At 50.5% G+C, this 12,637-nt stretch overlaps 1 protein-coding gene across 6 annotated transcripts in view; it reads left to right on the top strand.

Moving 5' to 3' along the window:
• mbnl1 (muscleblind-like splicing regulator 1) overlaps positions 1 to 12,637 on the top strand; it is a 48,509-nt gene that overhangs the window by 25,487 nt on the left and 10,385 nt on the right. For all 6 annotated transcript variants that reach the window (XM_084446815.1, XM_084446814.1, XM_084446813.1 and 3 more), the window contains exons 3-5: positions 9,589 to 9,759; positions 10,378 to 10,599; positions 11,378 to 11,617. In XM_084446815.1, coding sequence (XP_084302941.1) covers positions 9,589 to 9,759; positions 10,378 to 10,599; positions 11,378 to 11,617 — 633 coding nt within the window. The remainder of the gene's footprint in view (positions 1 to 9,588; positions 9,760 to 10,377; positions 10,600 to 11,377; positions 11,618 to 12,637) is intronic.

Here is a 12,637-nt window from a genome sequence, read left to right as displayed (position 1 = left end):
CTGACCTTGTTTTAGGAAGAATCCTATTAAATATGGACACAGGGGAAATATACTGAAGGTGATGGGACAGGGGAACTGGCGTGTGTGCGTGTGTGTGTGTGTGTGTGTGCGTGTGTGTGCGCGCCGAGGCAGAGGTTTAAGTTATTGCTACTGGATTCCTGACATTTGACCTCAGGCATGTCGACAGACAACACCTAGCACGGGGGCGAGGAGATCTTCAGTGAGCTGGTGTGTGTGTGTGTGTGTGTGTGCGTGCGTGCGTGCGTGCGTGCGTGCGTGTGTGCATGCGTGTGTGTGTGTACTACAACTTCATTACCTGTAGCTGTCAGACTGTCACTGTGGCTCAGGAGGTAGAGCGGGTCGTCCAGTGACCGCAAGGTTGGCGGCTCAAATCCCGCCTCCTCCTGTCCGCACGTCGAAGTGTCCTTGGGCAAAGACACTGAACCCCAAATTCCTCCTAATGAGCAGGCTAGCACCTTGCATGGCAGCTGCCGCAATTGGTGTGTGAATGTGTGTGTGAATGTGTGTGTGAACGGGTGAATGAGAGGCCTTCATTGTAAAGTGCTTTGGATAAAAGCGCTTTATAAGTGCAGTCCATTTACCATAATTCAGTAAAGCTGTTGAACCACACTGAAGTGTGTGTGTGTGCGTGTGTGTGTGTGTGTGTGTGTGTGTGTGTGCGCGGCCCGCTCTGCCACATTATGGGGTGTGGGGTAATACTATGACATGGGAGGCTATCCCAGCTCTCCCTACTCTAATCAAAGATTAGCACTTCCTGAATCCTCCATACCTCACAAAGCCCCCTGGACACAGGCCCTCTCTGCCCACTAAACCCCCTCCACCGCGCGTGTGTGCGTGTGTGTGTGCGCGTGTGTGTGTGTGTCGCCAAAGAGCCGTAACAATGTTCACAGTTGTGCATGCAGATCACAGATACCAACCGTACCTTGTTCTGCGTGTGTGTGTGTGTGCATGCGTGTGTGTGTGTGTGTGCGCGTGCGTTTGCGTGTATGCCGATATGTTTGCGGAAGCTGCGTCTACGGTAGCATACCCGGTCAGGACCAACATTCCGCCTCGACCGTCTGACGTTCCCGCGGATGAAAGCGCCCTCTGGCCTCAGGCAGACTCACGCTGGGCGGGGAGGGGCACTTTGTTCTGGGAGGGGCACTTTGTTCCGGGAGGGGCACTTTGTTCTGGGAGGGGCGCTTTGTTCCGGGAGGGGCGCTTTGTTCCGGGAGGGGCGCTTTGTTCCGGGAGGGGCGCTTTGTTCTGGGAGGGGCGCTTTGTTCCGGGAGGGGCACTTTGTTCCGGGAGGGGCGCTTTGTTCCGGGAGGGGCACTTTGTTCCGGGAGGGGCTCTTTGTTCCGGGAGGGGCTCTTTGTTCCGGGAGAGAGAGGCACGGGACGGCCCGCGCTCCGGCGTGTGTGAGGCACAGAACGCCGGAATGTCTCTCTCCGACGTCACGGAATGACGCGGGCGCCGGGGACGTCTACGTGCGCGTCGGCCGCCGCCGCGTCACAAAGACGGGTTTCTGGACGTCCGTGGGTTCAAGTTGCGTGCGATCTCTCTCTCTCTCTCTCTCTGTCTCTATCTCTGTCTCTCTCTCTCTGTCTCTCTCTCTCTCTGTCTCTCTCTCTCTCTGTCTCTATCTCTCTGTCTCTCTCTCTCTGTCTCTCTCTCTCTGTCTCTCTCTCTGTCTCTGTATCTCTCTCTCTCTCTCTCTCTCTCTCTTAATGTCTTTTAATTAAATTTTCAATTCAGTTCAATATTCTTTATTGGCATGAATGTCAGATGGACAATATTGCCAAAGCGTCAAGAAAAATGCAATCCAATAATGACACGAGAAAACAATTAAGTAAGTAACAGATAAATAGGTCATAAAATAGGTCAATAGAGATACAATTAAAAAAAATAATACAAAATCAAATGTATTAAATAGCATATGAAATCTTTCTCTCTCTCTCTCTGTCTCTCTCTCTCTCTCTCTGAAACACACGCGCACACACACACACACACGCGCGCGCACATGTGCACACACCCTGTCTCGCTGCTCCCTTCTTCATCTTCTCTCCCCCAAAGGAAAAGTTCCAACCCCACCTAACATTCCTCCTGAGCTGATTCATTGTTTGCTTAAATCCCACACGGTGACAAAGCAGGGTGTGTGTGTGTGTGTGTGTGTGTGTGTGTGTGTGTGTGTGAGTGTGTGAGTGTGTGAGTGTGTGAGTGTGTGTGTGTGTGTGTGTGTGTGTGTGTGTGTGTGAGTGTGTGAGTGTGTGAGTGTGTGTGTGTGAGTGTGTGTGTGTGTGTGACAGAGGGAGAGAGAGCAGGGAGAGGCAGCCCATCCCAGCGTAGACGGGAACTCGCTCTGCCCAGCGGCCAATAGGATTACTCTGCCTCGTCCTTACAGGCCAGACGTTTAACCTGGTGAGGTCACTAGGCCCGGAAAAGCTCCAGGCCCTTTCACAAACCTTGGACCTTGTACGCATAACAATCCTTCCTTCCTGTGGCCGAGCGCACGGCTCTTGACTGGGGGGGTCTACGGGGGTCCACGGGGGTCTACGGGGGTCCACGGGGGTCTACGGGGGTCCACGGGGGTCCACGGGGGTCCACGGGGGTCTACGGGGGTCCACGGGGGTCCACGGGGGTCTACGGGGGTCCACGGGGGTCCACGGGGGTCCACGGGGGTCTACGGGGGTCCACGGGGGTCCACGGGGGTCTACGCGGTCTACGGGGGTCTACGGGGGTCCACGGGGATCGTGACGACAGATCTAGAGCGATGACCCTCAACATTATCGCCCGGATGTTTGCAATGTATTGGATACATTGGATACGGGGTATAAATATCATTATTTGCCTGTTATAACCTCATAGTAATAACTGTTTCTGCATCCCCACAAAAAAGTGTGTTGCGCATGCAAATGACATAAAAATGAGCTACATCATCATCATCGTCATGATTATCATCATCATCATCATGATTATCATCATCATCGTCATGATTATCATCATCATCATCATCATCACCACCCTTTTTACAGAAACAGCTCCTGTATCAATCAGAACACATTTTCCCATCATGTGCATGGTGGATAGATGGAAAACATAAAACAGATTGTCCTGTAATATTCACCCAAGAGGCTATTTTAAAGAAACAGCTGCCGGCGCTGCATAGATGCCAGCAGCTTCTCATAACGAGGTTATAATGTGATGAAATCACTGGTGGCGTTATGGAGAGAGGGAGCGGGAGTGTGTTGTGGTGCAGATGAAGTCGTAGGGACGTGGCGGCGTTGCCGGACGAGCGATCCGAGACGGGATTCCTGGAATTCTGTTGTTGTTAGGCCCCGGAACACTGTGCTGAGTCTGTTGCCGTGGACACAGGGCTGCTCCTCAAGGCCCCCTGATGTAATAACTGGAAAACATCATGTGAGCGAGAACGTCTGCCTGCTCTCTCTCTCTCTCCTTCTGTCTCTATATCTCTCTCTCCCTCTGTCTCTCTCTCTCTCTCCTTCTGTCTCTATATCTCTCTCTCCCTCTGTCTCTATCTCTCTCTCTCCCCCTCTCTCTCTCCTCTGTCTCTCCCTCTCTCACTCTCTTGCTCTCTCTCTCCCTCTCTCTCTCTCTCCTCTCTCTACAGTAATCTCTATCTCCTACTCTCTCTGTTTCAAACCCCCCCCCCTCCTTCAAATGGGCTGACCCACACTAACGACTTCTCCTGCAGGTTCTAGAATTTCCCTGACGCAGGCTCAGGCTACAGAGAGAGAATCACTTTGTGTCTACTGCCCTCCCTCCCTCCCTCCCTCCCTCTCTCTCTCTCTCTCTCTCTCTCTCTCTCTCTCTCTCTCTCTCTCTCTCTCTCTCTCTCTATCTATCTCAATCCTTCTCTCCCTCCCTTTCTCTCTCTCCATCTCCCTCCCTCTCTCTCTCTCTCTATCTATCTATCTCAATCCTTCTCTCCCTCCCTTTCTCTCTCTCCATCTTCCTCCCTCTCTCTCTCTCTCTCTCTCTCTATCTCCCTCCTTCTCTCCCTCCCTCCCTCTCTCTCCATCTCCCTCCCTCTCCTTCTCTTTCTCCTCTCTCTCCTTGCATACCTCTCCCTCTACCCCCTCCTCTCTCTCTCTCTCTCTCTCTGTCTCTCTCTTTCTATCCACTTGCCGCCTGACATTTCCTCTGTTCCAAACCCATTTCCCCATTCAAAATGGCAGCCACCGTGAGCTACCGTTTTCATAACTGCCTGGAGGCATGACACAGCAGAAAGGGCTCTGTCTGTCTGTCGCCCGGGGGCCTCGTGTCTCCCTCGCGCCGCCTGGCGTCACATGCCCCGCCCCCCACTCCCCTCCCCTCCCCTCGTCTCCCCCCCCCCCCGGCGAATGCCACCCGGGATGGACGGGGTCAGGTGGGGTGAGCGCTGCAACGCGATCCTCCGAGCCCCCTTACCCCCCCTGACCCCCCCCCCCCCACACACACACACCCCCAACCACCACACACACACATGCATACCCCTCTCGGCACGACCTCGTCACCCGCTGGCTGAGTGCTATCAGGGGAACAGCGAAGTGGTGGCACCCCCACCCTCCTCCTTGCTTAGTGTTATCTGCATTAGATTACCAGCCCAGCCCGTGGACGCACACACACACGTTAGCTTAGCTATAGCTAGCCTAGCCTAGCTCAGCTCACGGACACACACACGTTAGCTTAGCTTCACCTAGCCTAGCCTAGCTCATGGACGCACACACACGTTAGCTTAGCTATAGCTAGCCTAGCCTAGCTCAGCTCATGGACAGACACACGCACGTTAGCTTAGCTTCATCCACCCTAGCCTAGCTCAGGGACACACACATACTTACATTAGCTTAGCTTAGCCTAGCCTAGCTATAACAACCTGTTCAGTTAGACATCATACTGAATGTGTCTTGTGAAGTCCATAGGGAAAAACAGATAAGTCTGCAGGCTATGTCTTCCTCTGTCAAACTCTCTCTCTTTCACTCTTTCTGTCTCTCCCTGTCTCTCTGTCTCTGTCTCTCTCTCTGTCTCTCTCTCTTTGTCTCTCTCTCACCTCTATAGACTGCTCTCACCTCCCTCCAGGATCCTGCCAGCTGTGTCATTGACCCTTGACCCTTAATCCCTGACTAATAATGACCTACAGCTCCAGCGATGGTCACAGTCATAACCGCTTCTCAATGGAGGTGTGTGCGTGCGTGCGTGCGTGCGTGCGTGCGTGTGTGTGCGTGCTCCAAGCCCCAGGCATCCGTTATACGGTCACAGGAGCCGCTAATATAACATTCATTGTGCTTTAAATACGTCACCGTCTTTGAGCTGTCAGTGCAAAGCTATTAGCCATGTGAACAGACAATAACAGAGAGCAGATAGGCCTAACGGCAGCCTAGCAGGCTAGTCATGATAATTATGATGACGATGATTATGCAATTCACATGCTCAGAAGACGATTTGGCCGCAAGGACCTGGTGATAAATGCACATACAATATGGCTGCTGTAAGAAAGGCCACTGATGGAGGCACTTTGCGCAAATTGTATGATGACTGTGAAGTACAAATGTGCAGAGGTGATGTCATGGTCGTTGTATCTGACGCTTGGCTTATGTCCCATATTGTTAAAAATGACTCCTGAGGAAATTGCTATTGAGTTCATTAGTGCAGTGTTTCTCAACCCTGGCATAATTACTTAGGAAAGTGTTTAAAATATATTTTTAATGGTATTTTTGTTAAATCTCTCACACACACACACACAAAATGTTTAAATTATATTGTATAATGAATACTGTTTTAAAATGAACCAATAGGCTATGCTTATTCACACACATTCACAATTCTCACGTTAGCGGTGGTACAGTGACTCACTCATTCTTGAAACATAATGATTCACAAATGTTGGCCAATGTTAGGATAAAGCTAAATACAATAGAAAGGTCTGTTATGGCTTCTTATACAGGCCTACTTTACAAAGCCATCTTCAGGGCTCGGTCTTAAGGGGGACATATGAACTGCGTGATGGGGCGCAATTAATACTAACTATTTTTAATAATATGATATGCTATTGTATTTGTGCAGCACTGACGCATTCTAATTATACTGAGCTCTCTCATTCTCCCTCTGACTGATGCTATGTTGAACTGTTTGTGCAACATATTATGCTGATGCCCGGAGAAAATGTTGCTAAGTGTTGAAAATGAGTTTTCACACATTGTGGTAGATGTCCTCAAAGTTAGGGCGAGGTTAGAGCCTATAAGCTGTGATGACAGTCAGCATGGCCTGGAGTTCACAGCTCAGCTCGAGTTCCAACTGAAATGTGGTAACCGCTACATTGGCGTAACTTCCTTTTTCAGTATGGTGGCTGTCAAGCAAAGAACACTTCCTTGTTTCTTATCTCCATTTAATAACAATTTTAAGTTAGTATTTTTAATTTAGAGTAGTTAGCATCAGGCTAGTAGGCTAGTAGACAGTGACAGAGAATAGTTAGTAGGCTAGTAGACAGTAACAAAGAATAGTTAGCAGGCTAGGAGCCTAGTAGACAGTAACAGAGAATAGTTAGCAGGCTAGTAGACAGTAACAGAGAATAGTTAGCAGGCTATTAGGCTGGTAGACAGCGACAGAGAGTAGTTAGCATCAGGCTAGCAGACTAGTCAGTCACAGAGCAGACTCAGAGAGAGCAGTGATCAGTCTCTGACACGATGGTTGATATTTGGTTGTGTTAGCCTGCAAGTCTCAAGCCTCAACAAGCTAGACAACATACTGCTGGGATAGACATGGTCGTCCTGGGGCGTCTCCCTCAGCAAGGAATAGTACATAAAAAAAAAATATATATAAAAATAACAGTAATTATGTTGTCAGATATAATGACAAGGATGTGTGTCAGGTGACTCAGTCTATGGCAGGCAAAATAAAAAATCAAATAGAAATAACAATTATCAATAGTAAATAACAATGAATGAATTTGCACAGTAAATGAACATTAACACATTAACTGTGTGTGTGTTGTGTGTGTGTGTGTGTGTGTGTGTGTGTGTGTGTGTGTGTGTGTGTGTGTGTGTGTGTGTGTGTGTTTGTGTGTGTGTGTGTGTACATAATATCTTTATATTAACATTAGTGACAACATATGGATTATAGTTTTGAGAGGTCATTAAGCTCTTTTAAGTCTGGAATTACAGAGTTGAACTACTAGATGTTCCTTATTTCATTGAATTTATTACAGTGGAGGAGGAAGTGCATCTCTGTCTCTACCTCACCTGTCCAACAGTGACCACAGAGTCTTTCCTCTGTCTCTACCTCACCTGTCCAACAGTGACCACAGAGTCTTTCCTCTGTCTCTACCTCACCTGTCCAACAGTGACCACAGAGTCTTTCCTCTGTCTCTACCTCACCTGTCCAACAGTGACCACAGAGTCTTTCCTCTGTCTCTACCTCACCTGTCCAACAGTGACCACAGAGTCTTTCCTCTGTCTCTACCTCACCTGTCCAACAGTGACCACAGAGTCTTTCCTCTGTCTCTACCTCACCTGTCCAACAGTGACCACAGAGTCTTTCCTCTGTCTCTACCTCACCTGTCCAACAGTGACCACAGAGTCTTTCCTCTGTCTCTACCTCACCTGTCCAACAGTGACCACAGAGTCTTTCCTCTGTCTCTACCTCACCTGTCCAACAGTGACCACAGAGTCTTTCCTCTGTCTCTACCTCACCTGTCCAACAGTGACCACAGAGTCTTTCCTCTGTCTCTACCTCACCTGTCCAACAGTGACCACAGAGTCTTTCCTCTGTCTCTACCTCACCTGTCCAACAGTGACCACAGAGTCTTTCCTCTGTCTCTACCTCACCTGTCCAACAGTGACCACAGAGTCTTTCCTCTGTCTCTACCTCACCTGTCCAACAGTGACCACAGAGTCTTTCCTCTGTCTCTACCTCACCTGTCCAACAGTGACCACAGAGTCTTTCCTCTGTCTCTACCTCACCTGTCCAACAGTGACCACAGAGTCTTTCCTCTGTCTCTACCTCACCTGTCCAACAGTGACCACAGAGTCTTTCCTCTGTCTCTACCTCACCTGTCCAACAGTGACCACAGAGTCTTTCCTCTGTCTCTACCTCACCTGTCCAACAGTGACCACAGAGTCTTTCCTCTGTCTCTACCTCACCTGTCCAACACTGACCACAGAGTCTTTCCTCTGTCTCTACCTCACCTGTCCAACAGTGACCACAGAGTCTTTCCTCTGTCTCTACCTCACCTGTCCAACAGTGACCACAGAGTCTTTCCTCTGTCTCTACCTCACCTGTCCAACACTGACCACAGAGTCTTTCCTCTGTCTCTACCTCACCTGTCCAACAGTGACCACAGAGTCTTTCCTCTGTCTCTACCTCACCTGTCCAACAGTGACCACAGAGTCTTTCCTCTGTCTCTACCTCACCTGTCCAACAGTGACCACAGAGTCTTTCCTCTGTCTCTAGTCTGGTCGTCTTGTGTCGTTCTTTCTCTACGGCTGGACTGTGGTCACTCAGTCTGTATTTGGTCAGGATTGGTCTCTGCTTTGTACCTCTCACAGTGAAGAGCTACTCTGACCATTTATATTTTTATATTCTCTCTCTCTCTCTCTAACACACACACACACACACACACACACACACACACACACCCACCATCCCAAGGCATAACGTCTCCTGTTGTTTGTGAAGAGAGGGAGCTTGACCAGCCTATTGAGGTGGTTTAAGGAGAGGAGGCTACAATAGAGCAAGTAAACAAATATCTGACCTGAAGGACAGGGTTGTGTGTGTGTGTGTGTGTGTGTGTGTGTGTGTGTGTGTGTGTGTGTGTGTGTGTGTGTGTGTGTGTGTGTGTGTGTGTGTGTGTGTGTGTGTGTGTGTGTGTGTGTGTGTGTGTGTGTGTGTGTGTGTGTGTGTGTGTGTGGCGTGACTCGGCCACCTGTTACATGAACATGACCCCGGTGCGTGGGTGCCATGAGTGTGTGTGTGTGTCTGTGTGTGTGTGTGTGTGTGCGTGTGTGTGTGTGTGTGTGTGTGCGTCAGACTTGAGCCATCCTGGATTTGAGCTGCGGTCTCCTCCGTGATTGACATACTGTATATAAATGGATTCTCACAGCAGGCAGCAAAAAATGATCTCTCTTCATTAAGTGCCTGCTGGCTTCGGACGGTGACCTCAGAATGACTGGTGATCTAATATCTATGGATCACATGGGGGGGGACAGTATTTATATCCTACAGACAGACACCTGGTCAAGCTGGATCACTCGCTGGGTGTCCAGATACCAGTAGTCCCAAAGAGACTGTTAGGGACCTCCCTTTCACCCGAAAAACACACACGCACACACTCACACATGCAGATCACAAACACACACACACACCACACACACACACACACACATTCCCAACTCCCAGTTTGTGCGGGTCAAACATACAGTGCTCATAAGAACTAGTCCAACGCTGGGTCCAGATTTGCAGTGAAGCAGAGTTAGATTCTGTACAAACACACCTGTGGACAACACACAGACATGATGCCCAAATCAATAACTTACCTATCGAACCTCTCTCCCCCCCCCCCCCCACCCCTCCCTCCTCCCGCCCCCCCTGCAGGGCCGCTGTTCCAGGGAGAACTGTAAGTACTTGCACCCCCCGCCCCACCTAAAGACCCAGCTGGAGATCAACGGCAGGAACAACCTGATCCAGCAGAAGAACATGGCCATGCTGGCTCAGCAGATGCAGCTGGCCAACGCCATGATGCCTGGAGCACAGCTACCGCCCATGGTGAGAGGAGCGGACGCACACGCACACACACACACACATATTCACACACACACACACACACACACACACACACACAGACACACACACACACACACATATTCACACACACACATATTCACACACACACAGACACACACACACACATATTCACACACACACAGACACACACACACACACACACACAGACACACACACTTATTCACACACACACACACACACACACACACACACACACACACACACACACACACATTTTCACACAGACACACACATATTCACACACATTCACACACACAGACACACTCACACACACATTCACACATATTCACACACACACACACATTCACACATACACACACACAAACAGACACACACACACACATTCACACATACACACACAAACAGACACACTCTCACACACATATTCACACACACACGCACATACACACATATATTCACAGACACACAAACACACACACACGTACATATTCACAGACACACACACACACACACTACACTCACACTGAATGTTGTTTTTGACGACTGAGAGTCGTCTTGTGTAGCGAAGTGGTCTGACCTCTGACCTCCGACCCTCCCGTCTGTCCCCTCCCCCTCCAGCCCATGTTCACGGTGGGGCCGGGCCTGGCCAGCAACGCCAACGCCTTGTCCGCCGCCGCTGCCGCCGCCGCCTTCAACCCCTACCTGGGCCCCATGTCGCCCGGCCTGATGCCCCAGGAGATCATGTCCAGCGGGCCGGTTCTGATGACCAGCCCCTCGCTCGCCCAGCAGGGGCCCCCCGGCTCCGCCTCCCAGAAACTACTGAGGACAGACCGCCTGGAGGTCAGCCACGCCCCCCCCGCCGCCACGCCACGCAGACCAGCTGCGCCGAACACCTACAGTACACTCGCTCTGCACGCGCTCACTCCCCCACTCACATACTGTACATACTGTACATACAGACCGGTGCGTGTATATGCAGACGTATTTAATCATACCTGTAGTCGTGTACACACACACACACACACACACACACACTATCACCGCAGATATGAAATGCCACCCGTAGCAGCTGCAGCGCCTCTCCGGCTACTTGAACCCCCGGTAGAAGAGCGCGCTGCCCTCTGCTGCCCAGAACGCCACTCACAGACTCACCCCTCCAGACTGTGTCCTGCGGTCGTGTGTGTGTGTGTGACCTGTAATCCGTGTGTGTTCCCTACCAAGGTTTTAAAATACCGACTGTTCAAAGATGCTATGATACAGCTTGGGTACAAATGTAAATTGCAGGTGTTTTATATGTGGAAGACTAGGAGATGTCCACAGGTTAGCTGCAGATGGCAGGGATGCCCAAGACAAAAGTTCAGGCGTTGGCAAAACTCTGTTCGATGTCTGCGATAATTGCGAGTTAATTAATTAATAATAATTATGAGTAATCGGCACATATGGAGGAGACTCTTCTTGTACCCGTGAACCGAGACTGGAAACTTAATGTCGTTGAGATTCCCAAAGCGTGTGCATCTATTATTGTTTACGTTCAAGGATTTCTTGTTAAACGTGAACACGAATGAAGATATTAAAGTAGCTCTCTCTGTTCGTGTGTGTGTGTGTGTGTGTGTGTCAGGTGTGTCGCGAGTACCAGAGAGGGAACTGCTCCCGGGGGGAGAACGACTGTCGCTTTGCCCACCCGTCGGACAGCACCATGATCGACACCAACGACAACACGGTGACCGTCTGCATGGACTACATCAAGGGCCGCTGCTCTCGGGAGAAGTGCAAGTACTTCCACCCCCCCGCCCACCTGCAGGCCAAGATCAAGGCCGCGCAGCACCAGGCCAATCAGGCCACGACCGCCGCCGCCATGGTGAGACCCCGCCCCCCGGGACAGGCCGCCACGGGGCATCTCGGACGCACACACACACACACACTCGTACAGTACACATGTGTAGCAGAACACGCAGGAGGAAGATGCCTGTACGCACTGATCTGAGGTCAGGTTAAAGGTTTTTACTCCTGGATCGGAGCAGGGGGATCTGATCCCAGACCAGTGCCTACGGGTATCTCCTCGGTCACACGGGCAGAGCAGGGAGCGACTAGGAACCTTCTAGAGCCGGGGTAGCATGAAGAAAGGCATGGCAGTGATGTCATAAACCTCAAACCTGACTAAGGAAGTATGTCAACCAATGAGAACTCTCTTGGCGGGTCAACTAATGAGAACTCTCTTGGCGGGGGGGTACTTCCTGGTTGCACGGCGCCCGGTGAACAGCTCTAACGGGCCTTGCTTTGGCTCCGGGCTCAGCAGGAGTCACGCGGCGTCTCTGACGCGTCCTTCTTCATGCGCTCCTTGGTTTCATTCCATGACAGAATCTCCAGCTACACCTTCTTCATCTTATCCCAGGGCAGGCAGACAGACAGACAGACAGATAAGCAGACAGACAGATAAGCAGACAGACAGATAAGCAGACAGACAGATAAGCAGACAGACAGATAAGCAGACAGACTGACAAGCAGACAGACAGATAAGCAGACAGACAGATAAGCAGACAGACAGATAGATAGACAGACAGACAGACAGACAGACTGACAAGTAGACAGTCAGACAAACAGACAGACAGACAGACAGACAGACAGACAGACAGACAGACAGACGGGTAGACAGTCGTACAGACAGACAGACAGACAGACAGGCAGGCAGACAGACAGACAGACAGACAGACAGACAGACAGGCAGACAGACAGACAGACAGACAGACAGACAGATCTGTACGCCTACCTGGTCTGGCCTGTCTCATTAGTAACTCCATCCCCTGTCTATGAATGTGTGCTTCCCCCTGTCTTAGTTCCCTCTTGACATAAATGTCTTCATTGTGCTTCCGTGGCCAAG

Source organism: Borostomias antarcticus (genome assembly GCF_949987555.1).
Source record: "Borostomias antarcticus genome assembly, chromosome: 12".
Classification (NCBI taxonomy): Eukaryota; Metazoa; Chordata; class Actinopteri; order Stomiiformes; family Stomiidae; genus Borostomias; species Borostomias antarcticus.
This window is presented reverse-complemented; position numbering and strand designations above follow the sequence as displayed.